At 40.1% G+C, this 24,754-nt stretch overlaps 4 protein-coding genes across 8 annotated transcripts in view; 2 read left to right on the top strand and 2 right to left on the bottom strand.

Moving 5' to 3' along the window:
• Positions 1-79: 79 nt before the first annotated feature.
• ucp2 (uncoupling protein 2) lies at positions 80-4,174 on the top strand (the record flags this gene model as incomplete). Its single annotated transcript, XM_079355692.1, has 6 exons — positions 80-2,695; positions 2,956-3,172; positions 3,250-3,447; positions 3,533-3,634; positions 3,729-3,909; positions 4,060-4,174. The coding sequence occupies exons 1-6, from the start codon at positions 2,570-2,572 to the stop codon at positions 4,172-4,174; spliced, it is 939 nt and encodes a 312-aa protein (XP_079211818.1). The 5' UTR covers positions 80-2,569.
• dnajb13 (DnaJ heat shock protein family (Hsp40) member B13) lies at positions 4,008-7,929 on the bottom strand. Of its 2 annotated transcripts, none has more exons than XM_079355680.1 (8): positions 7,690-7,929; positions 7,467-7,567; positions 6,924-7,085; positions 6,705-6,853; positions 6,398-6,511; positions 4,860-4,928; positions 4,694-4,770; positions 4,008-4,413 (listed from the first exon to the last, which is right to left on the bottom strand). In XM_079355680.1, the coding sequence occupies exons 1-8, from the start codon at positions 7,755-7,757 to the stop codon at positions 4,254-4,256; spliced, it is 900 nt and encodes a 299-aa protein (XP_079211806.1). In that variant the 5' UTR covers positions 7,758-7,929; the 3' UTR covers positions 4,008-4,253. The 2 variants fall into 2 exon arrangements, with proteins under 2 accessions (XP_079211806.1, XP_079211805.1); XM_079355679.1 differs by having other exon boundaries at positions 4,860-4,973; positions 7,690-7,928.
• Positions 7,930-8,357: 428 nt separating this feature from the next.
• Positions 8,358-16,948, bottom strand: LOC306831531 (ras-related protein Rab-6A). 3 transcript variants are annotated; one of them, XR_013780092.1, is made up of 9 exons: positions 16,607-16,948; positions 14,258-14,316; positions 14,085-14,138; positions 13,329-13,434; positions 12,853-12,964; positions 12,458-12,551; positions 11,962-12,055; positions 10,912-10,978; positions 9,755-9,826 (listed from the first exon to the last, which is right to left on the bottom strand). XR_013780092.1 is itself a non-coding variant. In XM_079355687.1 (8 exons), exons 1-8 carry the CDS (start codon positions 16,674-16,676, stop codon positions 9,762-9,764), a joined length of 627 nt encoding a protein of 208 aa, XP_079211813.1. In that variant the 5' UTR covers positions 16,677-16,948; the 3' UTR covers positions 8,358-9,761. The 3 variants fall into 3 exon arrangements, 2 of the variants coding, with proteins under 2 accessions (XP_079211813.1, XP_079211812.1); XM_079355687.1 differs by lacking the exon at positions 12,458-12,551 and having other exon boundaries at positions 8,358-9,826; XM_079355686.1 differs by lacking the exon at positions 11,962-12,055 and having other exon boundaries at positions 8,358-9,826; positions 16,607-16,947.
• A 2,801-nt stretch (positions 16,949-19,749) lies between these two features.
• LOC306831524 (gap junction delta-2 protein-like) overlaps positions 19,750-24,754 on the top strand; it is a 15,327-nt gene continuing 10,322 nt past the window's right edge. Inside the window, exons 1-2 of one of the 2 annotated variants that reach the window (XM_079355677.1) lie at positions 19,750-21,466; positions 23,175-23,231. In XM_079355677.1, the coding sequence (XP_079211803.1) occupies positions 21,396-21,466; positions 23,175-23,231 (128 nt within the window). In that variant the 5' untranslated portion in view covers positions 19,750-21,395. The remainder of the gene's footprint in view (positions 21,467-23,174; positions 23,232-24,754) is intronic. The other variant, XM_079355678.1, reaches the window with a different exon arrangement.

Here is a 24,754-nt window from a genome sequence, read left to right as displayed (position 1 = left end):
TGATTGGAAAAGAGAAATTTCATTGGCACCTGTAACATCACTTGAACTTTTAACTTTGTATCACACACCTCAGGTGTTCTTGAAACTACAGATTAATGTCACAGGTCAGGTAAATAAAAGGCCTTTTGCATATGATTAAAAAACATTTAAAAATAGTATATCTTCTGACTACTCAAAGCACTTTTCACACAGCATTTCACGCCTATCCATTCACACACTGATGGCAGTGGTTGGTCTGTCGTAACATCATCAGAAGTAACTAATCCCATTTATATGCAATTCGGGGTTAAGTGTCTTGCCAAATTTGATTTGAGCAGTTTTGGGGTATATTCAAGCCCACAGAAGAAAGAAAGAAAGAAAGAAAGAAAGAAAGAAAGAAAGAAAGAAAGAAAGAAAGAAAGAAAGAAAGAAAGAAAGAAAGAAAGAAAGAAAGAAAGAAAGAAAGAAAGAAAGAAAGACATTTGCACATCTGAGCATTTACAGGGTGTAGCACTAAAAGCACCGCAATTGTGATAACAACTGACTATGAGAGCAAGGTCCTGCTCTAATATAGATCCACTGATGAAATGTTGTTTAGCTGGCATTGATTGAGTCTTGAATAAGTGTGGAATGCAGGTTCTTACGAAATCATGCCCTACTCACCATACTGTAGTGTACTATATAGCAAACACATTGTGTCAGACCTCTGAGTGAGCAAAATCATTCCCCACACAGTCCACTCATCGTATCCCACAAGGCATTGTGAAAAATAGTGTCATTATCTAACCGATTTTTGCGAGCAGACAGATACATTTGATTCAGCTGCTCTAAGATAGAGGAGAGAGACGACCAGTATAAACATTAGGAGGCTGAACTCTAAATGTTTTTATAAAAAGCACAGAATTTTACACGTGAGTTTATTTTTTTAATGATGACGACAGGCATGAGATCAGTCTGTAAGAACAACTGAAGGAGTTTTGGAGTGAAAATATGTTAAATCGTGTATTGATAATTTCATAGTTTATATTTATTTAACAACATGAATTTCAGTTATCATTGAAATTCCTATTGTTATTTACTATTACTCTTACTGGTCACACTGTCTGCAGCTGGCCAGTCAGCTAATACTGTCGCAAATGTATTTTTCATAATACTGAATGAGCTCACTATACAGCCCTCTACATATAACTTCATATAAAGTGAGGAGGGAGAAGCGAATGAGTGTGATTTCAGACTAAACCGTATACATTTCTACAGTTACGAGTAGAAAAGCATGTATAAATGTAAATAATATTATCCTACTGCTGTTTTTGAGGATGAACATGTTTGCTTGCACAAACTGCTGTTCAGATATTCAAAACATTTTTATTTGTAAATTCATCTTAAAAAGTATGATAAACAGAACACTCTACTATCAGTCACAGCAGGAAGGAGTCATGGAACAGTTTCAACAACATGCCGTGGAGAGACATTAAAGGGTCTGAACATGCGGATCTAATCTGGAGGGTAATGTACGGTTTGTTCTTGTGTTTTCAGCATGACTCAGCGATTACTTCTCAAGAGGGTGCTCCCTGTACCGTGATGCTGGAAGGAACGACACGGATCAAGCACCCAAATTAGATTCAGTAAACGAGTAAATTAACTTCAGCACTGCAACAATCTAGTTTCACCCTTAACTCTTATTCTACCGAGGCTTCCAAATCAAATGTTTCAATTTAGACATTTTTGTTGAATGATTTTCATGTTTTTCATTTTTCCATTGGCTGATCAAATTCAAAGGATAGAGGAAAAAATAATTTTCCAAAATGGGACACTAATCAGAGAAATGCAAGCACCATGGTTTGAATCATAGACAGGCTGTTTGTCACACAGACAGGTTTATCGTGTTCCCATTGGACCAGCAGGCATCCTATACAATTGCAGTGGGGGTGGGGCCCCAGCCTCAAAACATGCCATGATGTAACAACGGCTCTACTTTAAGAAGAGGCACTTGGCCCCACACCACTGCATGCTTTCCATTCACTGAATCGTTTGGATATTGTCAACTGGAGAGGCACATTACCCCGACATTTGAACTTCCAAGAAAACAAAAGGTGAGTGGGTTTTTTTTCCTGGAATATTTATATTACTGTTACTATTGTTTTATTAAAACCGTAACTCTGTTTTTCAGGTTTTGGAGTATGATTTTAAGGTTCATCGCTTCTGAAAAACCTTCTATGGAAAAACAAGGAAACCAATTTATAACTGGGACCAAATTCAGCCAGAGGGACACATTTAGAGAATCTTGATCTCTAATGTTTTTGTCCGAATCTGCTTAAATAAAAGTAAGGCCATACCTCAAATTTTGACGTGTTTATATTAAGTGAGATGGTACATTTGAAGAATTTGAAAGGCATTTTCTTGCAGAACTGTTAGTTCAGTCTTTCATTTTCTGCACATAATGTGCAGCAATCTTTATTCAAATCTCTACTTTGGGACGTCTCATTATTATTTGGATATTCTTCTTTCAGATTTTGAAAGGGGGTTCCTTGCCCTTGTCCACATTAATAAGCCACTTCTAAATCCTTCCCTGATCAAATCATACTGAAAAATGGTTGGATTTGGACCTGCAGATGTGCCTCCATCAGCGGCTGTGAAGTTTCTAGGAGCAGGAACTGCAGCTTGCATCGCTGACCTGTTCACTTTTCCACTCGACACAGCCAAAGTGCGGCTACAGGTAAAAAAGCTCTTTGCAAAGAAATGGGCACAATTAAAGGGATACTTCACCCATTTACACGACCATTCAACACTACTACCATGTTTCTAATGATACAAAGCTTCATGCAAATGGGTGAAGTATCTCTTTAACACAACAAATAGAGAAAGTCTCCCCTCCCGAATACAAAAGTTTCTGTTTAAGTTTATGTATAAGTTTCTTTAGTGAAGCTTCCAGTGGTGTGTTACTCAAACCTAACATGACTTTTTTATTCTGCATAGATCCAAGGAGAGTCCAGATGTTCAGCTGCTGAAGGGAAGCAGTCTACAGTGAAGTATCGTGGAGTGTTTGGCACCATCACCACCATGGTGCGCACAGAGGGGCCTAGAAGTCTTTACAGTGGCCTGGTAGCAGGACTGCAGAGACAGATGAGCTTTGCCTCCATCCGCATTGGCCTCTACGACTCTGTAAAACAGTTCTACACTCGAGGCTCTGATCGTGAGTACTGCTGAATGTAATCGATTAAGAGAGTTCTGTATCTATCAGGCTTGACCTCCCCATCTTTTCTGATTTAGACGTTGGCATCGGCAGCAGGCTGCTTGCAGGATGTACCACTGGCGCGATGGCCGTTGCCTTGGCTCAGCCTACAGATGTTGTGAAAGTTCGCTTCCAGGCTCAGGCCAGGTCTCCTGGGCATGCCAGGCGCTACTGTAGCACTATCAATGCTTACAAGACCATAGCTAAAGAGGAAGGTGTCCATGGTCTGTGGAAAGGTAATTTTACTTCAGAATGAAAGCATTTCCTTTCATTTCATGTGATAATTCTTTCTTTGTACTAATATTTAACTCTCTCCTGCAGGAACAGCTCCAAACATTGCAAGAAATGCAATTGTTAACTGCACCGAGCTGGTGACGTATGATTTCATTAAGGATACGCTGATTAAGTCTACTCCCCTCACAGGTAGACAATGGCTGCAGTATAGCATGATGTAATCATTCTGGATCCTTTAATCTTTTCTTTATGGAGCGGTCATTTCCTATTCTTTACTCCACAGATAATCTGCCCTGCCACTTTCTATCAGCCTTTGGTGCAGGCTTATGCACAACAGTGATCGCCTCTCCTGTCGATGTGGTCAAGACAAGGTACATGAATGCTGCTCTCGGGCAGTACAGCAGTGTCCTCAACTGTGCTTCTGCCATGATGAGCAAGGAGGGACCACTTGCTTTTTATAAAGGGTAAGCACTGATTGCATGGACAAAACTAAACAGATTAATGAGCACATACAGTAAATAGTGTTTTGGAGGGGTTTGAAAGAAAATGCATGTAAACTATATTTACTGATCTGAACTGATTTAATCATTCATTTTGTTGTTATCCCCCCCCAGGTTTGTGCCTTCTTTCTTACGCCTAGGCTCCTGGAACGTGGTGATGTTCGTCACATACGAGCAGCTGAAACGGGCCATGATGGCAGCAAGTCACAACTGTACAAGCATGCAGTAACCATTACTGTCAGTCGAAAAAGGCTGGCGGTGCAACAGTGGCGTCTACTTGTCATCCAAACAAAAGTATTAGAGTGTGATCAATATTTAAAAGTGAGAGCTTGCTTGATCAGTTGCCTTCTCTCTGCGGAGAGCTTTTCCGGAAACTGGACATCAAATGTGATGATGAGGTTTCCTCTCTGAGAAGGATCCTGGGACAGCGGCATACCCTCTCCAGTCACCACCTTTTTGTACCCGGGGCTGATTTGTAAGAAACAAGCCAATCAGAGAAAGAGAAATGATACCCATGATCTAAGGACTTCATAGATATCTCTGTTTCTTTGTTCTTTTCTATAAAAAATCATTTTTATATTTGTGCGTCTCTTTACTGGTCTAATGTTTAACTCATTTGAGTAAGAGTTTAGTATCCAAGAATAATATTGTAATTTACAGCAATTTGAAAATACAACATTACACATTGTACATCTTATTATACATACAGTATTCTCATCCAAACTCCCTAGTTTTAGAAAGAACTTACTGAACAATGTCATTGATGGGAAAAGTGAGTAGCCTGCCATCCAGTGTCTCCACGTCCACAGAGAAGCCGGTCAAGGCCTGCAGGAAAGGTTAAGGGCTATTATCATGAAAGGACCTTTCCTAGTATACAAACCCATTTTGATTTCAGCTCCATTAACACAACTCACCATTTCCAGAGAGATCTGGCTTTTGAAGATCAGGTCATTTTGTTTTCTTTCAAACACAGGATGACTCTTCTGTCTCACAATAAACACAATATCAGCAGGGATACTGTTTGGTCCCTAAAGATAAAACATGATAAGATGACTGAGGCTGGTGATACCAAGCAGGGAAAAGAGGTTAAGAGAATCACAGTACTCTGTCTTTATTGGGTGTTTATTCATCTAAGCGTGTGTGAGAGCAAGTAAAGAGAGCTGCTGAGGCCACCTACTGGTGAAAGCGAGGGCAATCAATGATGATAAAGAGCAGAGGTTACCATACATTTCAGCTTTGGACCCCCACAATAACTGTGCTAGAGACCGGGGAACCCGACTGTCTCTATTTCAGCAGAGTAATGTAAGAAATGCTGTATAATAATTTAATGTATAAACAGGACTGTGTGGACATTCAGAATTTCCTTAAAAGACACTCAGTTTATGTAGGTGTCAAATGTCATTCATAGGGAGCAGCAGACACCTGCATTGTTTCACTTATGGGAAGCAGAAATTACTTTGCCACTGCTAACCATTAGTTAAAATTCAACTAATATTTGAATGAGTTTTTTTCCACCATAATGGGTAAGATATGAAATTTTAGATCATTCAACTTTTGTATTTGGTGATGGAAAACATCTAGCGACCCCCCTCTCAGTATCTCATAAGCCCCCAGGGTGTTCCAGTCCCCACTTTAAGAACAGTAGAGTGTGAAGAAAACTCAGACCTGGACCCCTAATACATTTAGCAATTTGGTGCAGTATATTTTTTAACTAGTATTCGAGATATTAAAATCAACATATAGAGCTATTGTAAATTTACATGTAAAAGTGGGCGTGGCCATTTCTCCAACAAGGAATGGATTTTTTTGGAAACAAATGTTTGCAATGGATTCAGAATCCTAAAGAACCCCTAGTTTGACCCCTCACAAGCTACCAAAAGCAAAGGTTAACATTTTCAAATGTTCACCAATAAGTATATAGTACCAATAAAGTACTATTCCAGGTACCCCGACTTTGAGCCGCTCTCACGGATTTTCCTATGGGAGTTGGATTTAAATGTTTTTTTATGTGTTATAAGACACCTTTATGAACACGTTTGTGAAGAAATCTATTGGTAAGGAATTTATTCCCAGATTGGCCAAATATCTGATAAAATACCCTTACTATTTGAAGCTTTATTCATCAAACATGACCATAATGTATAGAAAAAATTATCAAATAGCTCAATTGCAGCAAAATGCACAGAGACTGAAAAAGTTAAAAGTCACCAAATTAAATTCAGAGTTAAATAAATTATGTCATGATTCATCTGATATCATCCCAAACCTTTAATCCTTTCTGAGCCCAAACACGAAGGCCATAAACCACAGTCTTGTAATAAATAAGTTAAAGGTAAGGACATCAAAGACCCAAAACTTTTTTTAACCTAAATAAATCCATTTGACGTTGCTAAACAACAACAGAAAAATGTATCAAACCTGGGCAGCTGTCACATGTTATCAGTTCTCTTACCTGATCGCCCTCTTTTTGAAACACTACTCTTGTGCCTTCTTTCCATCCAGGCTCTACATCTATTGTCAGGATCTTATCTTTGATGCTGGATGTGCATCTGTCCTCATTCATGACCTGATTAAGAAGAAACCTCGGCATGAATCAATATTTTCCTTTCAGCTGTTTCTTTTTTTGGACCTTGTTATGATTGATCAGTGAGCCCTGTGAGAGTTGAGGAGTTCTCAGTCTAATCGAAAGAATGAATGGTGTAATAACTCCCAACTCTATAAGATTAAAAAAACATGGTTCCAGTAGGCCTCGCACTTACCCTACGAGATATCTTAATCTTTTTAGTGCAGCCATGGAAGAGATCCTCCAGAGAAAGATGAAGGTCTCTCTCTATACGAGAGTCTTGTGTCTTTACCACAACTTGTTGCAGGCCACCAAACTGAAGCGATGCATCATTTGTGTAGAAGTCTAGCAGAAACACGTTAAGTCAATGTAATATTATACATTCGTACATGCACACACGTCTTTAATTTTTTACCTGAAAATGGGTTGTTGCCTCCGAAGAATTGTCTGAATGTTTTATCTGGGTTGCCATGGTAGGCATATTTCGATGACCAGGCCCCACTGCTGCCAAACTCAGATGGGATCCCACCTTTTAGACCCTCCTCACCAAACTTGTCATAGGTTGCCTTTTTCCGGGCTGTTTGAAGAAAACAGAGTTTGCAATACACCCATTCTGCCAGAGTTCATGCAGGAGCAGTCAATTTGAGTCAAAAGTAGAGCATTTTATAGATTCAGTCAGATGATTCATTAAAAAATAACAGGGTTTTTTTAATTATTATTTTTTAATTAAAACGTCTTTATATAAGAAATAAAGACATCAAAAAATGCGTTAGTCTTCCATTTTAATTGTTTAGATAGATAAACTTAATATTTGTTTCACTTTGCTTCAGAGAAACAAACCGTGGCTTTCTTCATTTCCACTGGTAATATGAGATATTCATACATACACTTATTTTGCTCTATAAATAAAAAACATGGTTTAACATTGATAACTTGACGTCTCCAGTTTTCCACTCACGGTCGCTCAGCACATCGTAGGCTTCACCCAGCTGACTGAACCTCTCGGCGCTTGCAGTCTCTCTGTTGTCCGGATGAAACTTCAACGCGAGACGTCGATAACTAGACAGATGAAACAGAGAGCTGTGAGGACAAGCAGCAACATTTGGTTTAGCGACTGTTACGGGTGACCTCAGGTTTCAGTGTCCATTCTTTTTGGCTCGTTCGACAAAAACAAAACTTACGCCTTCTTGATATCTGCGTCCGTTGCATTTCTGTTTAATTCCAGCGACTCGTAGTAGTCAGTACCCATAATGAAAATCGATGCTTATTGTTCAATTTTAACCCAGCGTGCAAGTACTGAATTAGGTAAAAATAGAAAAGTTCAAAGGTGAGGGGCAAAGGAAATTGTCAAGATAAAGACCGCAACAATTGTTTAGCTTGGTTTCCATGGTAACAGTAGCTTCCGACTCTCTCGCGGATGTTGCGCTGAACCAACCAAGGCAGGGGAGCATACCTCGCAAAGTTCGGTAAAAATATCAATAAGTCAATATTGAACTGACAAAATGGCAATTGTTTTATTATCTCATTTCAAACCATTAACCTTGTGTTGTAAAGTTTACTAAAGTTCATGATGGCTGCACCATTTTGCTTTGCATGTCTCAAATTATATTTGTCGGTACTCTTTAATGCGTATCAGTAACCTTCATAGTTATTTCACGACCATGCGTGTATTTTTAGGGTCTGCCAATAGTCGTGGCATTTTTGAAATACAACAGTTACTAATGATTTCTAGTAAAGCAATGAATGAATCCAATGATGGTGAACTGACAAACATAGGGACCCTTTGAATCAATTATGTACCATAAGAATAATTTCCCTAAAATCTTTTGAAATAAACAATGAATTCCAGTAGCAGTGACAGGTGTATTTTTATTCTCTCATTTAAAACCATTCCAGACGGAAACATTAATGACTACTGTGCTATACAAATCCAACACTCTTTCATAAGTTCACACACACATTGCTGGGTGTTATAAGAATGATAACATTGCCATTTAAGAGGTGGTAGAGGGCATGGCAGACACTCTACTGATTCTGTTAAAGGTGGTCCAGACGGATGCACATTTTACAAGTGATTCAGGACTCATACCAAAAAATGAAGATAGATATTAACAGCCATAAAAAAAGAAAAAAATCCGATAGAAATAAATATTACAAGTCATTGTTGGATTAAATACACATGAAGAATAATTACTAACAAAAAAATCAATGCCAAAAAAGAAGCCAAAGAACTCTTTATAGGATTTGTAAAACATCATACCAAACTTAACTAGATAAACCCAAGGAAGCCCTCTAATATTAAACTCCAAAAGGCATTCATCTCCATTCCTACCATTTATGCTGGATTTTATGGTTGACTCCATAAATGAGAAAATCATCTTTAAAACACTACCATCAAAGATATAGATTTAATCTGACAACTTTAGTCTTTAGGAAAATAAATCAAACATCTAACCAAATAAAAAGGTAATAGAAAATGGAAGCCAAGGTAAAAATAAACCATCTCAGGGGACTCATGTGGAAGGAGAGGAAGGACGGTAATTTAGAGGGTGAAGTAATTGTGTTAGTGTATGTTGTTTTGTGCTGGTTAGTCACCACTCAGTTTGATGTGTGCCTGTGTTTCGAGTTCTGTGTTATATTGTACTGGTACGTGTTTGGAGAAATGAGGACTCTGATTAAAATAGAGTCAGAACCCCAATGATGTTAGATTTACTCAAACTGTTTCCACAAATTATTCTGAGCAGTTAGAATAGATTAACACATTTCATGAATGAATATTTGCCAATTGATTACAAGACAACTAACATTGCAACGGACACATTGAGCTATAGCTTAAAGCAGTTTTTAAGTTTTTTTGGAAGGACATTCCAGTCTTTAACACATATCTTCATCAGACATTTTCTTTTAGTTTGATCCAAGAAGTGGTTGACAGACAAACTCATCCATGCGATCACCAAACTTTGTTTCCACTGACAGACAACAGAAGTTCAATGAAGGAGTCTGAGCTCATCTTGTGAATACTGTTTCAGTGTACCAGTACTTGTGTTACAGTGCAAATATTCAGTTTATTAATTGATAAGGACTCTCTTAGTGTTCAAGGTGAGAGAGCAGGTATCCTCAATGGCAGATAACGGATATAGTGTTCTCTTCAGGGTGGGGGACAGAAAAGAGACAGTTACAGGAAAAAAAACACCCCGACTGGGTTTTAGAAACAGCCGGTAAGATATTTGTTTGAGCATGAAATATGCCGGGATTAGCAGGAACAGCCTCCTTCACTGACGGGTAGCTCTGGTGGCTTCTCCAGCTTAATGTCAATCACTGAAGGGTTTATGAGTTAAGGAACAGCATGGGCCCGAAAAAAAACCTCAGAGCATGCAGGGATAATGCAGACTAGTTTGACTATTTCCCATCTATGAAATCCACGACTGATTAGAAATGATCTGGCAGTCTTTGTCTCCGTTAAAAAGGCTGAATTCAATTGCAAACCTTCCCTTCACTAAGAGCAGATTCTTTCACACCAGGATTGGTAACATGATTTGTTTTCTCCCTCTGTTCAGGGGCAGCTTGACTGATATGTTGGGGTGCTATTTTCAGTTTATTTAAAAAAGGAAACAAAACTACCAAAATACGCGAGGGGGCTTAAACGGAAGACAGACAGATTTGTGATGCCTCAGAGCCCGAGAGTAACGCTGTGCCTTTTTCACACGTCTTATTTTTTTAACTAAGGAAATACTTTTTACTGACATCAATGCATTTCCTTTAAACGTTAAATTGAAGAGGTCAACTTAACGATGAGAAAAGAGTGAGACTATGGGAGGAAGCTTGCACACTTTGTCAAAAAGTACATCGAACAACACTACTGGACATAAAAAGTCGAGTTCAACATTTTTTTTCTTTATCTTTGTGAATAGTTTTCATTCATTCCAGTCACGGCTCCTAAGATTCGGTAAAGACGATGGTTAAAATACTCCGATAAATAGATTTTGGGCGGAGCATTTCTTTCTTTATTTTAAGATAATTTTGGAACTTTTTCAGACTTTATTTGATGATAGTTATGTAGAAGGACAGGAAATGTGGGATGACAGGCACCAAACAGCACCGGGACTCTAACCAGTGGTCAGTGCAACGACAACTTAAGCCTCTGTGTGGTGCCCGCTCTATCGACGGAGCTAAACCAGCAGCCCTGGACTATTTCAGCATATTTCACAGTATAAAATGGTCAGGTGGAGCAGAAAAAGTGTCTTCAGTGGTGTAATACTTCTAAAGGGACACATGGGTTGAACAACAATAGCTGCCTGTCACACTACAGCGCTACATCTTCTTTTATGGCAGGAAAGGCAAAAGAACTAGAAGACCTCCTGCCTCTCCGCTATGTCGGACGCTGACACAAACACAAAGGATACTGTCCTCTCTACTTTTGTCCTGTGTGGTGTCCATGCCAGGGAGGGCGGCTGCCACACGACGGAAAAGCTAGCAGGAAAGAAAACCAGATGTTATATACAAATATACTCTCTGACTGAAAGAAACAAAAACTGAAATCCAGACAGCGTGCTGCACAGCCATCACTTGAAGATCGTACAGAGGAAGACGCCCACTGGAGCTTTTTTCACATTTTGATTTGAATTAAGCGGCATGGCATTTGAGCCACTTTAAGGCCGCATGTCTGCGCTGTAGAAAGGCTTTGGTAGAGCGTGTCATTTTGTTTTATCTTCCACTGCGAGAGCTTGAAGGATTGTGAGTGATCGATGGATTGAAATGGATTTCAAAGGCAAAGTGTTCAACGCATGACGGTTCTCAACATGCCTACCCCCACTTTATTTCATCACAGACTGTATGAAAGAAGTGTACCCAGTCATTAGCTCTTAAAAATAAACCATAAGAAGAATCAGAGGGCAACTTTACAAATTCAAAGACTAAAGACGAATCAATCCTATCCTGTGTTTAGTAATTCATGGCCCCATTTAAAGGGAAATATCCACTAAAGCTATGTATGTTTACAGGCGTGGCCACCTTGTTATTTCTAAGGCTAATATTTTATATAGGATATAGGTATATAAATGTGAACTGAAGACTTAAAGGATGGTGCACAAAGAGCTGGGTGAGGTCCCACTGGCTACGTCCACTTCTTATATACAGTGTGGGTGAAGAACATAGACTAGGTACATGTGCAGATTTCACAGCAACAAAAATAATACTCATTCAGTCAGTCCAGTCAGTGGGAGGTTTGCAAACCCTGACCCACCTCGAAGTCTGACCTCAAGCAGGCAGGAAAGAGCTTGAAAACAAACCCACCTTACTTCAGCATAGAGACAGTCGGATGTAGAAAACACACTTTTATGCTTGCATGAAATTAAAGCCAATCAGAAGGGAGCTTGAGAGATATCAACAAAAACACACACACACACACACACACACACACACACACACACACACACAAGGTGCACATGCTCTACCTGTTTGACATTGTAGCCTGTCTTTGCACTTGTTTCAATAAACAGAACATTCATCTCTTTCGCTCTCTGTTCTCCCTCCTCTGTGGTTATCTGTCTGTGATGAGCCAAGCGCACAACAACAGCACCATACATCACATTCACAGGGAACACGCACACATCGCCACGCACATTGACGAGAAGACAGGGGAGAAAAATACAGACAGTGATTATGATGAAGTGGACTAAGAAGTCGTGCCCCTTCCTGCTGCTGCTGCTGCCACGTGAGCTCGAGACCAAAAGTCTCCCAGTAGACATTTGGTCATTTGATTTTCTGATAGAATATCAACAAGGACTCTCAAATCCAATTATCTATTGACTAATGCAGAGTACTCTTAAGGAACTTATTACTCAACTCCCCAAACCTTGCCATCTGGTTTTGAGAATTCTGGAGACTTATTGAGGTGGAACTCAGGCGGAAGCATCCTCATCAGGACGACAGAGCACGACTCACTCTTACCTGCTTAACGTTGTAGCCAGCTTTCGCGCTAGTCTCAATAAACATTACATTTAGTTCTTTGGCTTTCCGCTCACCCTCTTCAATAGACACTTGCCTGTGGCAGATAAAGGGGGTTAAGAGATGCACAGCGATACACATTGGACAACTTCATGAAACAGGTTGATCGCACAGTGGACACTTTGAGGTGAGATATGAATCCAAAAACACAGGGGTGTCGTTATCTGTTCAAGACTGAAACATCGCTATCAATAATCATCGTGGGCTGAAAGTCGGAGAACGAGGCCTCAGTGTAAAAGAAGTCAATCCCAAAAAGGGCTATGCTAACCTGCTCTGATCTCCTGATGCCAATCAATGACTTCATTAGTTTGCTCCGAAAGAACCGAGCACAACGTTACCTTTTATCTGCAAGGTCCGTCTTGTTCCCCACCAACATGATGATGACATCACTTCCTCTCTCTGTCCTCACGTCGTCTATCCATTTTGTGGTTTGCTGGAAGGAGTTGACGTCTGAAAGAGAGACAAGGAACCGACAGGAAGAGGAGCATCATGTATTCAGGAGGTGACAAGCCTCAGCTGTGAAAACAGATGGGTTCATGACAGGAAGACTAAGAGGAAACGGAACAACGTCCCTCAGCTCAACCGAGTCTTTAATGTACGTTTTCAAATGCAGAATGTTTTGCGTTTAAAAGCAATGTCGCCTTGCATCACATAATGGAAAAAATGCACGTACACACACACTGTTTTATTTTAACTGTGGTAGGCGTTTACACTTCTTGAACAGAGCCTTTTTTTTTTTCAAAAGCTCATTACAGAAGTCAAATCATACGTAGCATGTTTGTAACAAATATGATCACACATGTAATCCACGTACTTGTGATGTCATACACTACAACAGCAGCAGCGGAGTCTCTTATGTAACTTGGGATGAGGCTGCGAAATCGCTCTTGCCCCGCTGTGTCCCACAACTGCAACCGAATCTGTGGGGCAGGAAGGGGCAAGGGATGGGAGGGGATATAAAAGAAGAGAGAGAAAAAAAAGAAAAAAAATACAGAGGGAATGAAAATAATACAAGAAAAAAAGAGGTCAGAGATGAGGTAAGCTGTGGTGACATAAAGTAAATAGAATGAAAACTCAATATAGTCAAATGGGGAAAAGACAGAGAGGATAGCATGCAGGTAGGGAAGGACCACCAGAGGGGGCAAACTGTCTGGGCCTGGAGGGGGAAATAAATAAATAATCATCCTTCACTTGTCATCAGCCCGGCTCTCTTGATCAAGTAAGGTGTTGTATTTCAAAACAGGAATGAAGAGAATAGAAGGAGGGGAAGAAAGGAGAGGAAGAAAGCCTGTGTTGAGGGGAAAAACAAAGAAAAGGAAGGATCGTCGAGGGGACAGGGCATCCAGAGCACACTCGAAAAGGAAGTGCAACTGCTGTGTATGTATTTTAGAAAGAACATAAACAATTTCTCTGAGATCAAATAAATCTCCACAGTTCATATCAGTGTAATTTGATAGACAGAAAAATTGAAAATTGAGACAGGAAATGAAGAAGAAAACGTTCCAATCTTGTCATAAACGACAAACATTCAGGCTCGGATTTTTCAAAAGTAGCGGCTCAAAATACTTACCGTTCTGTCTTCGAGGTACATGGTTTTCGACAGGAAATCGATTCCAATTGTGGCCTGAAAATGCATCACGCGTTAAAAAATGTATTTTAAAACTCTTTAGCTGAAACCATTAATGTTTGGATTTAGAAGTATGTGAACATTATGATTGGATGGTTTGGAGGCGTATGTTTCACCTGATAAGTGTTGTCGAAGCTGTCGTACATGAACCTGGTGATCAGGGACGTCTTTCCCACTGAAACACAACAAAAGACACCGTGACCTGCTGCAAGTGTGATGATGATCACCACTTCAGTTGCTCTCCTCCAAAAACAACAAAACTGATACCAGTTCTGTTTGTTACTGTTCTATGTCTACACTGAATAAATTATGCTAAAGGTCTTCTCAGAGGCCAATGTGACGACTTCAGTTAATGTGTTTATCTGCTTAACAAGACAAACAACTTCAAACATTCATGACATAATGATGTAGTTTATGAACTGATAAACTTATAAATGGATTTAATCATAGTCAGTACCGACATTAAAACAGTCTTATTTGTGTACCGTTCTCCAAGTAAACGGAGCCAGAGAATCTCTTCATTCATCTGTGATTAAAAAAGTTCATCTCCTTCTTGGTCTTGTTTGGGCCTGCTTCCTGCTTCACATCACTGACTATAGTGATTGACGCTATATAAATAAAGATTGATTGATTGATTGATTGATATGACATGTTAGTCAATAACATTTAAAGGATGGATTTCAACCTTTCAAATATACAGAAAGTTGAAAATACAAAGCAGCATGTGTAAATGCAAACGTGCAGTTTTTTTTTTTAAACATTAAAGGGTGTGGTGTGCAATCCTTTTAGTGTTCAAGGAGAGGTTAAAGGGTTGAGGAATGCAGAGATTCAAGAAAGGTAGGGAACCACGATCCCCATTTATTTCTCTTCTGAATGAGTTTGCCTTGAGGTGTGCAGTCCTGCACTGACCAGCAGGGAGTCTTTGAAGCTCACTGTCTATGCTTAAAAAAACCTCCTAAACAGTCACTACTCCTTTCAACAACCGTTTAGTTCTTATAAAAAAAAAAGAAACAGTTCAATCTTACAGTGTTGTTAATGTTAACTAATTAAAAACACACTTTCAAATGATCACTACACAGAGTCTGTGATATGGTGTCCTCAGGAATTTAGACAGTGTGCTCCGTCTTTGGACAGTTTAACTGGGCTCAAGTTACATGATCAGTTACATTGCGCATCAAATAACGACAGGTTTTACATGCCGACCACCGACTGTCAACAGACTGACAACAACAAGTCTGTCCTTTTTTTAATTAAAGACAGGAGAAACATTAACGTGTACAACACCTGTAAAAAAACAGTGACAGGTTTCAAGAATAAATGGTGGTCTTTCCACATTAACTTGAGCTATTTCTTGACTACCCTATAAACAAGTATAGAGCCTTAAACAATTATAAAACGCACTGGAAAAGAACATTTGGAATAGAAACTTAGGAACAGTGTAGGTATTAATATCACAAATTCAGAATAAACTTAGTGCTGCTTTGTCATAAAAAAAAACATAGCTTCACCTTAGAGAACACAATTTATGTAGGGAGTGTATTAAAACTGTCCCTGTCCATATGACTCTTCCAGAACAAGAACAGCCAGTGTTCAGTTTGTCAGGAAAGAGGAAAATCAGTATGGAGAGAGCAGGAATGCTACTGAACAGGTTTGGTAATTAGGGTGCACATTTAACCTGCAGGGGGCAATAAGTGATAAGAAATCACTTTAATAGTAATAATAATAACAATATTAATAATAAGTGATGTGAAATCACTTTAATAGTAATAATAACAACAATATTTATAATAAGTGATAAGAAATCACTTTAATAGTAATAATAATAATAATATTAATAATAAGTGATGTGAAATCACTTAAATAGTAATAATAATAATAATAATAATAATAAGTGATGTGAAATCACTTAAATAGTAATAATAATAATAATAATAATAATAAGTGATGTGAAATCACTGCAATAAGAAGAAGAAATGTGACATCACGGTAATAAGAGATATCACTGCAACATGGACTTTGACTGATAATGACATCATCAAAATACAACTCATCACTCAGTGAACTTAGCCTGTTACTACTAAAAGTAGTATTAACACCTACCACTACTTCCATTTAAACTCATGTTAACTGTATAAAGAATTTAAATCACAGTGTTACATGGTAAAGTTTAATTGACACTTCTAACATTCTGTTATTAAATAATAACATTTCACTGTCGCCTATGTTACCCAACAAGCTAACAAGTACTTTTTTACAGACTCCCCCTGAGTTTAAACATCAGGAGCAGGTCGTAGATGATGAAGTCTACGTGGACATGTACTTATAGCAACTTACTATGTCATGAATCCTTCTGACAACTTTAACAATGCTAATGCTAAGCTAGCCAGCCGTCAAACACAATCAACACACACATATTCAACTGTCAGCTAACAACTGAGCTAAACTTAATGTTTGTTTAGACTTACCACTCTGCTCCCCGAGAAACACCAATTTAAATTTTCTTAAAGGGTTTCCGAAGTCTCCGGCCGCAGACATGTCTGACGTTACTTTAGCTAATGCTAACCAGTGGTTGTAAGATGTGGGAGATACGAGGTCGTTTTACTGGCTTGCCAACCCTTCACACGGGCCGCCTTACGAGGTTACGTACCCTATAATGACCCCTTTAAGTCCTAAGACACTTTTCACAACTCTCTAACTACAGCAGACAAGTGAACATCGCTGTCAGTTGTCTAACATGTCTAGACCAGCTAGCCACCCTGGACTACTCTTCTTCTCCTTCACACTGTTGGGTAGGTTAGACATTTTGTCAAACTGCCCCCTACTGGTGAATAAAAACAATAGCCACAACATGTGTATTTATATGACAGAGACATATACTGAAGAACATAACAAGAATATGCAAAAGTTGAATAATACAAGCAATTTATTTAATCGATTAAAGTGTAAAGTCTAAACCTACAGCTCAAACAACCTCCAGTGATTGAAGCATGTTGTATGTCTGTATGCCCACAAGAGGGCGTACTTACATCAGAATATCTCATGCATAATATGCCTTTGTGAGAATCCGTTGACTTTGATCATCTCTTTCATTAGCAGTCCAGGGGGGCATGAATGAGCTCCAAACTGTTATTGAGATGACATTCAAAAAAACGTGTTAGTATCGGATTTCATCGCGCAGTGAACATGATAAAAAAGATACAGGCCTGTCCTGTGAACAGATTTAGATTAAAGTTATGGATAGCATTTATAGGATCTGTTAAAGCTGAAGTCACTTAAACACTTTCAGGAATAAATGTGTAGCTTTTATCTAATATCTTTTGACTCTGTTTCTGCAGAAACATATATTGTGAATTTATTCACTTGCAACTGCTTGCTACACAAAATACTCTATCTAAAATGTACAATGAATTAATACATTTGATTTATTGAGTTCAGCTTTATGAGGTTTCAGAAAAAGCCATTTATGTAAAAAGTGTTGAAAAAAATGTATTTCATTAATACAACTCATAATCTAAAGAACAAAACAAAAAATTTGGCAAAAAAATAAAACTTTTATACATAGGGTAGCACTTGTGTTAATCTTAAAGAAAAGTATTCAATATCGTATTCTATCACACATCAAAAGTCAAATAAAAAATCTAATTAATGCAGAATGACAGAGGTTTGTCATCAGAAATGAGCTCACTGTTTGACAACTGTTAACTCAAAAACACGGGCTCTCTTTCTAACATACTTGTGTAGATCAAAGTGGTTTGATTGTTTATTTTTTTCAATACAACCAGTGTATTATGATGGAGCTGTGATGAATGGTGAAATATTGTTTTAAGCCTTAAAAATTTAGACATTTACATTTTGTGAGATTATAGCGCTAAATGGCTTTTGCAAAATGTTCACAATATTTTGTTTCAAGAAAGTAACGATCCAATATGATGTATTTTAAAAACCTAAACAGAAGGGATTCTATAGAGTTACCCACTAAGAATGCTGCTTGTATTTTAATGCTATACTATGATTTCATTATTATAATAACATTTATTAATTTAAATATGATGAAGTGCCCTTGTTGTGAGGATAATTCCTCTCTTACATAACTCTCATAAACATTACATGGGTTTAAATATTGACCACCCCTGCAAGAAGTGTGCAGTGCATACAAGGACATTTAAAGGGTATGCTTTAAGGACATATTTAAGAGATCACATGTTCATGAAACTAATATACTGAAATATGAATAAATAAGTGAAATGTTGTAGTTCATTGAAAAATATGCTTTGAAAAAGAAAGACACATTTTTAACCTTTTCATGAAATAGATCCCCAACAAATCTAATATATTTGCATCTGTGTAACCATAGATGCAAACATGTATGACTATGTATGTGAGCACAGTATGTGGGTTTGAGCATGCTTGAACTGGCTGTTCTAGGTCACTGGAGACACACCTGCGTCTCTCCTCACTCATGTGCCATCCAGCTTGGAACTCTCTTTTCAGATCATCGACTGGCTGATGCCAGCGCTTCAGCTGCTCTGCTTACGTCCTCGCCAAACTACAGCCGTCACACTTCCCCCTGCCTTACTCCTCCTTCCCCTGCTCTCCTGAGCAGCACTCTTGTACACCTATACCATATGTCCTTGGAAAGGGAAAGACCCCAAGTCCCCCTGCTGAAGATGCTGAACCATCAAAATCCTTTTTCGCTCTGTCTCCCCCACTCAGCCTCATTTTCACTCACACACACATGCAGAGGGGTTTTTGCATGTGTGCATTCACGTACACGCATAGATCAATGTGATGGGTAATACACTGTAGAGGTGGTTGTGTCAGTGTCAGTAACTGTGATTATGAATTTGTTCACCTCACTGCCATTTGTTTTCATGAATATAAAAGACATTCCGGTTGTATCCAATTCTTCCAAAATGGCCCAAAGACATGCACCTTTTCTGAAACAAAAAGCTGTCAACTAGAAAAGATTTTCAAACAAAATCAAAGATGCAGAACTAAAACAATTGAACGTGTCACCTCAAGCCATGACTTCACTCTGGTGAACTAGTCTCCTGTCATCATTTAATTCAGCAGAACTTGACTCATTTTTCAAATGGGAAAACCTTGTTGTGACAAACACCTTGGGCAAAAAAATCTCTCTTTTCTCCTGCTGCGTCCTCTCTTTCTTGTTTTTGTTCTTGTTGAACATGCACACATGTATTTCCTCACCGTAGCTGTAAAGCTGGTCATATTCCTAACACACCATACATCAGCCTTTATCGTGTGTAATGGAGAGACACCATCCCATTCGCCCACCACCTTAATATAAATCTAATGAATGCAGCTTTCAATGTCACAGCAAAGTACAATACAGTGCTCATCTCTCTAGAGAAGAGGGGAGAGAAAGAGCAAGGGGGCTATAATGGTGGAGGAGTAGGAGGGGGAGATGAGGAGCAGAACAGGGGAGATGAGGAGAGGAAATACAGTACATACAAAGGGGCATGAGGGCTGGGTCAGGGTAAAAGAGGTGTGTTGTCATCACCAATACAGAAAGATGGAGATAGGGAGGAGATAGATGGGGGGTGGAGTGGAGCGGGGACAATTCTGCTGTAATCCCCCTTCTGGAAAAATACGGGGCTGGATGATGTATGGCAGAGGGAGTGAAGACAAGAGGGTTTAAGAAGTAGGGGAAACACCACGAGCTTCCAGACTGGAACAAAGGATTGCAGAGGAGACGGGGCAGAAAGGCAGCTCGGTTAGATCTGAAATCCCCTTTTTTTTCAGTGCAACATCAGGCAGGAACAGACACAGCATTACGGTGGGAGGCATTCTTGCAAGCATAAGTGAAGCAGGGAAGCAATCCAAGCACATTTACCAGAGGACGGAGGGAGGGAGGAGAAAGAACAGATCTATGAGAGGAGGAGGAGGAGGGGACGAGGATGGGGGGGTGTTGCATGCTCAGGGAGTGTGACAGAGATAGAGCGATTCCATGAGCAAGAAAGAGACACAGAGGCAGAGGAGAGGGAGAGCACAGAGCAGGAGAGAGAGAGAGGGAGAGAGAGAGAGATGAGGAGCAAACAGTGAGATAGAGGTAGTTTGCAGGACTGAGATCTGCACACAAACGTGAGCATAGGAAGGGGGAAGGAAGAAGAGAGCGGAGGGTGAAGGAGAGCAGGAGGAGGGGAGAGAGAGAGAGAAAGAGGGGGGAATGCAAAGATGATGGAGCCCAGAAATAGGCTTCGTAGGACAGATTTTCATCCCGGCTCTCTGCGGCAGACATGACTCTGGGCACTGGACTGTGCTGAAATTAGCCAGGGGGACAACACAGGACAGCAGGTCTGCAGCAACTGCCTTGGTTCAGCCTCAGTTGATGCAGCACAGCAGCTGATTTATTACTGAGGGGCTGGGTGGCAGCGTGTTTGCGTGCAAGTGTGTGTGTGCATGTGTGTGTAGGTTTTATGGGTCCTTGTAGCTGCTCGAAGATGTGGGAGCGACCATTCCTCCAGTCATAAAATGACATTCAGCAGGCAGGAGCTTTGTGTGCTGGCGTGGATTTGCAGTCTTCAGTAGGAAGTGGGAGAGAAGGATTTGGAACTGTCATTGAGTGCAAGTGTGTGTTTACAGTGCTGTTCGCTGAGGTGAGCCAAGGAGGATCAGCTGAATGCAGTGTGTGTGTGTCTTTAGGTTAGAGTAGCAAGGGTGCAGCAAAGGCAACAATCCCAATGCAAGGACGAGTGCAGAGCAGCACTGATGGCAGAAGGTGCAGGTGAAGTACAAGGAGAGTCCTGGGGGTAGGGTGGAGGTCGAAGGCAGGGACAGCAGAGGAGGAAAGAGCGAAGGGAGGTAAGTGGAAAAGAGAGGGTGATCATGGCTGTCATGCAGTGAGCTATAGCATATGCTGTAGCGCAGAACAGAGTGGTGCGGCAGGGGGAGGACAAGCATCACTGCGCAGGGGAGGGGGGAGGAAGGGAGGAAGAGACTGAGGCAGAGAGGAGGGGGGAGGCAATCAGCTCAGCACCTCTCCTCTACCAGGAAGAGAGGCACAGCGGGACGGGCCCAGGAGAAGACTCACTGACAAGTCAAAGACATACTGACGAGCAGGCTGGTGATCGTGTGGAGGTCAAAAAGGGAGCTGGGACAGGGGTCGGTGTACCCCTGGCAGGTCCAAAGGAACGTGGACCAGTCATAAAGAGGAACAAAGATTTTGCTGGAGAAAGAGCAGTCGGCTTTTCCAATTCCTGTTTCTCTTGATAGCCCTGCCACCTCTCCACAACCATGGGAGAATGGACCATCTTGGAGAGGCTGCTGGAGGCAGCTGTCCAGCAGCACTCTACCATGATTGGAAGGTAAGACCTGACTCAATTTAGTGTGTAAAGGTGTTAGTTACGTGTTTGTAAATTTGTTTTTACAGTAATTGTTTCACTAATTGGTATTCTGTATATACATCATTTAACGGCATCCCTACAGTGCTCTCCTCTGATACAGCCCCCCTGACACAGTCATCCCTGCCTCCCCCATTCTGTCCTCCCCCCTGCTCTCCTCACCCTTATCCTCCACACTCATTATTAGTTAAGGGATAAACTAATTGCACATAATCAATAGCAGGCATAACTTGGCATTATAGTTATAATTCAGAGAGGTTCATGTGTTGATACTACCTAATAGGCTAGCTATTGATAGATAATGCTCAATTCTTTTGGCTACAGACCAATAGGACAGAGAGAGGTAAAAGGAGTGGGAGTGAGGGTGGAGATGAGGTGTCGGAGATGAAAGGATGGTGAGCAAGCAGGTGTGGAAGGTAAAATCAAAGGGGGTCTAAATGCCTCTGAACTCTGAGTGAACTTGACACGGACAATGACCAAAAATAAAGAAGTTCATTCAGTTTGTTCTTATCAACAGAGAGTCACTTGCATCAAGTCTGGTGAGATTATTTCTCGTGCTAAATGTGAGAATGGTTTTGTGGCGGAGCATTGAACCGATGCGCTTTTAGTTTGATAAGCAGTAGAGACATGCTGGAAATCTGTAGGAAAATGGGGCTCCACATCATCTCTGTGGGATTAATTAAATGCAAAAGGGGAATTTTCCACCCATTGAACACAATCCAAATGTCACGCTGGAATGCTCATTTGGAAAAGTGCAGGATCAAACTGTTCTAGCGTGTCAAATCTGGATGTATAGATTTGTGATTCTAAAATCGTCTTTCAGAAAAAAACAAATCCACAAAGACTATGAATTACACTGCACTGGTGTGCTCATTAACCCAGACCTCATGTAGCCCGCAACAAAGGCAAGGCCTAACCTTCTCTTTGCTTCAATGAGTGTGCTTGTATGTGTGCTTATGAAAAGTGTGTTGAGATGGTATGTGTTTTAATCTGCGTGAATGTCAAAGTACAGAAGAAGGTGTGTGCCCTTATTGACGACACTGTGCACAGAGCCATTAGGCCATAACCCCTCAAAGTCATCAACACTGTCATCGCATCAGAGCAACAGAGATGATGTGAGCTGCATTATAGCCATGTGGATCAAGGAATTGTGTGTGATGGAGATTTTCCTTCCAAGAAACTCTACACCAAGTAATTTCAGTGAGTTCTTCTTCTTCGTTTGAATGTGCCAAAGTCAATGAAATCACCTGGTTTAGTCCTCAAATGGAATGAAAACCTGCATAAAATAGAGCATGTTGACTTCATTTAAAGATGCATTAAGAAATATTTTGTATCATTAATTATATGACTCCGTTCTGTTCATGGGAATGTGAGAACCACTTCCCCTGAGAATCAACACCTCACTTAGAAGCTCCACACAGCTTTCAGCCACTCTCAGCTCATTGTGTTGGTTTTCATAATACCAATTTCAATGAGTGCCGTTGAAAGTGCGCTGCTGGTCCCCCCCAAAAAAGCAACCACAAGCTAATTGTATGCTAAGTGGCAAAGACCAGAAGTAGCTGGTGAAGAAACTTCAACACATAGCAAGCAAAAAAGGAGGATATTTTTTCTCAAAAGCCGGGAGTCAAAACAGGGGCTAAACGCCAGTGAATATTGGGATTACATTCAACAGGTGGCCGGAAAAAGGAGACCAAAGGGATGTCCGTGTTGCTCTGTTTCTGCTGGATATGTAAGTAGGCAACTGTTTGCTAACGTGTTAGCCCATAACAACTTCATAAGCTAACTGCTAACTGTTGTGAACTTGTTCTGGAGTCTTTCCGCCCCCTACTGGTCAAAAATTACTTAATGCAGCTTTAAAATTCAGTCCTGAAACCTGAATCTGTAATACCCTGTGAGCACAGGGTAACTAATCAATCTTTGGTGATTCAATGACTGTTAGCCACCTACAGTTTTTCAGAGGCACAGAAGCAACTCTCAATTTGTCTGCTACCTCTTTTAGAGTCTCAATAATACTCTGATGATGAGGACTGATACTCTGATGATGTAATGACTTCCTCTCATTTGCTTAGTTTAAGTTATTTGTTAATCATGCACGCCACTGGTTGGACTCTAGAAGTATTCTCTGAACACTTCAAATATCCTACATATCTTAAAAAGAGCAGTGCTTTTCTCCAGATCAATTCAGAATAGCCTTGTACATGTGCCATATGGCTAAATCTAGGCCTACTGTTCCTGATTAATTACATGCTGTAACAAAACACATTTAAATGATACACAGTATATAATTCATGCAGTTCTCTACAGCCCATTGGTTATGTGCTACTGTGCTGAATACAGCACATTTCTCTGTAAATGATCCCTATGTGTTTTGGCTTCCCTCAGTCTGTGTTGGTCCTACAAGGCTCTCTAGTTGACTCGAGGGCATTAGCTGTAACATTAGCTGCTTAACAGTGAGTCTACCTCCTATTACTCTTATTACCTGTGGTTTGACAGTTGACAAACTTTGTCTTTGGAATCAATTTGGTCAGTATGTTGCCAGTATTTTAGTTTGTAGAGACACGAATTTGACTTTTTCCTCTTGCTAAACAATTTAAAAGTTGTTCCAGTTTGCCAGCTTGAATGTGGGCTACCTAAAGAAATACTTTGTAAAGCATGCTTTTACTGCACATGCAGGTTTAGAGCATAGTAGTTTATTATTAAGTTTTGGTGTGGATTTTGGTTTTTACATGTAGACAAGCAATTTTAGCGATCACAGTTTTATAGACAGTCAGCAGTAACACAAAAAACCCCAGTAAAGACTTGATTCCTAATCCGAAGCATGTGTCTGCATGGTCAGGAAATCAATGACACTTAACATTTAAATGATCAGAATGATGTTTTTTTGGATGTACCAGCAAGTTGGAGAATTGTTCACCACTAGCACAAATTTGTGCTGTAAAGATGCCTCCTAGATTGTCAACAAGCTACTCCACGCTAAAACGTGTATGGAGTCAAAATTTTCGCACTGACCTCTATGGGTTGAAAGGTTCAAGTCTGTTGCACCACTGACCATGCCCAACAGCACTGTTGGGTTTGGTCAGGTGTAGTCCGTTGCACTTGTGAACAAAACCAACTGTGACATAGTGTTGCACTGTTGTGCAATGTGAAGTCATGCACTTCACAGGGTGTGGTTGGAGCATGCAGCAACTGCTCGATGGCATCACATGTAGGACGTTCAGCCTGTGTTTAGTTTTACTGAAGAGTTTGCATGTG

The sequence above is a fragment of the Symphodus melops genome (genome assembly GCF_947650265.1).
Source record: "Symphodus melops genome assembly, chromosome: 11".
NCBI lineage: Eukaryota > Metazoa > Chordata > Actinopteri > Labriformes > Labridae > Symphodus > Symphodus melops.
The sequence above is the reverse complement of the archived record's forward strand: the minus strand, read 5'-3'. Positions and strand labels throughout refer to the sequence as shown.

Bases quoted from the DNA above. Each gene is read 5' to 3' on its own strand.
- LOC306831531 (XM_079355687.1), bottom strand. From the start codon at position 16,676: ATGTCTGCGGCCGGAGACTTCGGAAACCCTTTAAGAAAATTTAAATTG. The intron at 12,965-13,328 runs GTACGTGGATTA...TCTCTCTTTCAG, and splicing joins TGTAGTGTATGACATCACAA to ACGTCAACTCCTTCCAGCAA. The intron at 12,056-12,852 runs GTAACGTTGTGC...GGCTCATCACAG, and splicing joins ACGGACCTTGCAGATAAAAG to ACAGATAACCACAGAGGAGG.
- dnajb13 (XM_079355679.1), bottom strand. From the start codon at position 7,757: ATGGGTACTGACTACTACGAGTCGCTGGAATTAAACAGAAATGCAACG. The intron at 4,974-6,397 runs GTAAGAGAACTG...TTTTATCTTTAG, and splicing joins TTCAAAAAGAGGGCGATCAG to GGACCAAACAGTATCCCTGC. The intron at 4,771-4,859 runs GTGAGTTGTGTT...CCTTTCCTGCAG, and splicing joins GCCAGATCTCTCTGGAAATG to GCCTTGACCGGCTTCTCTGT.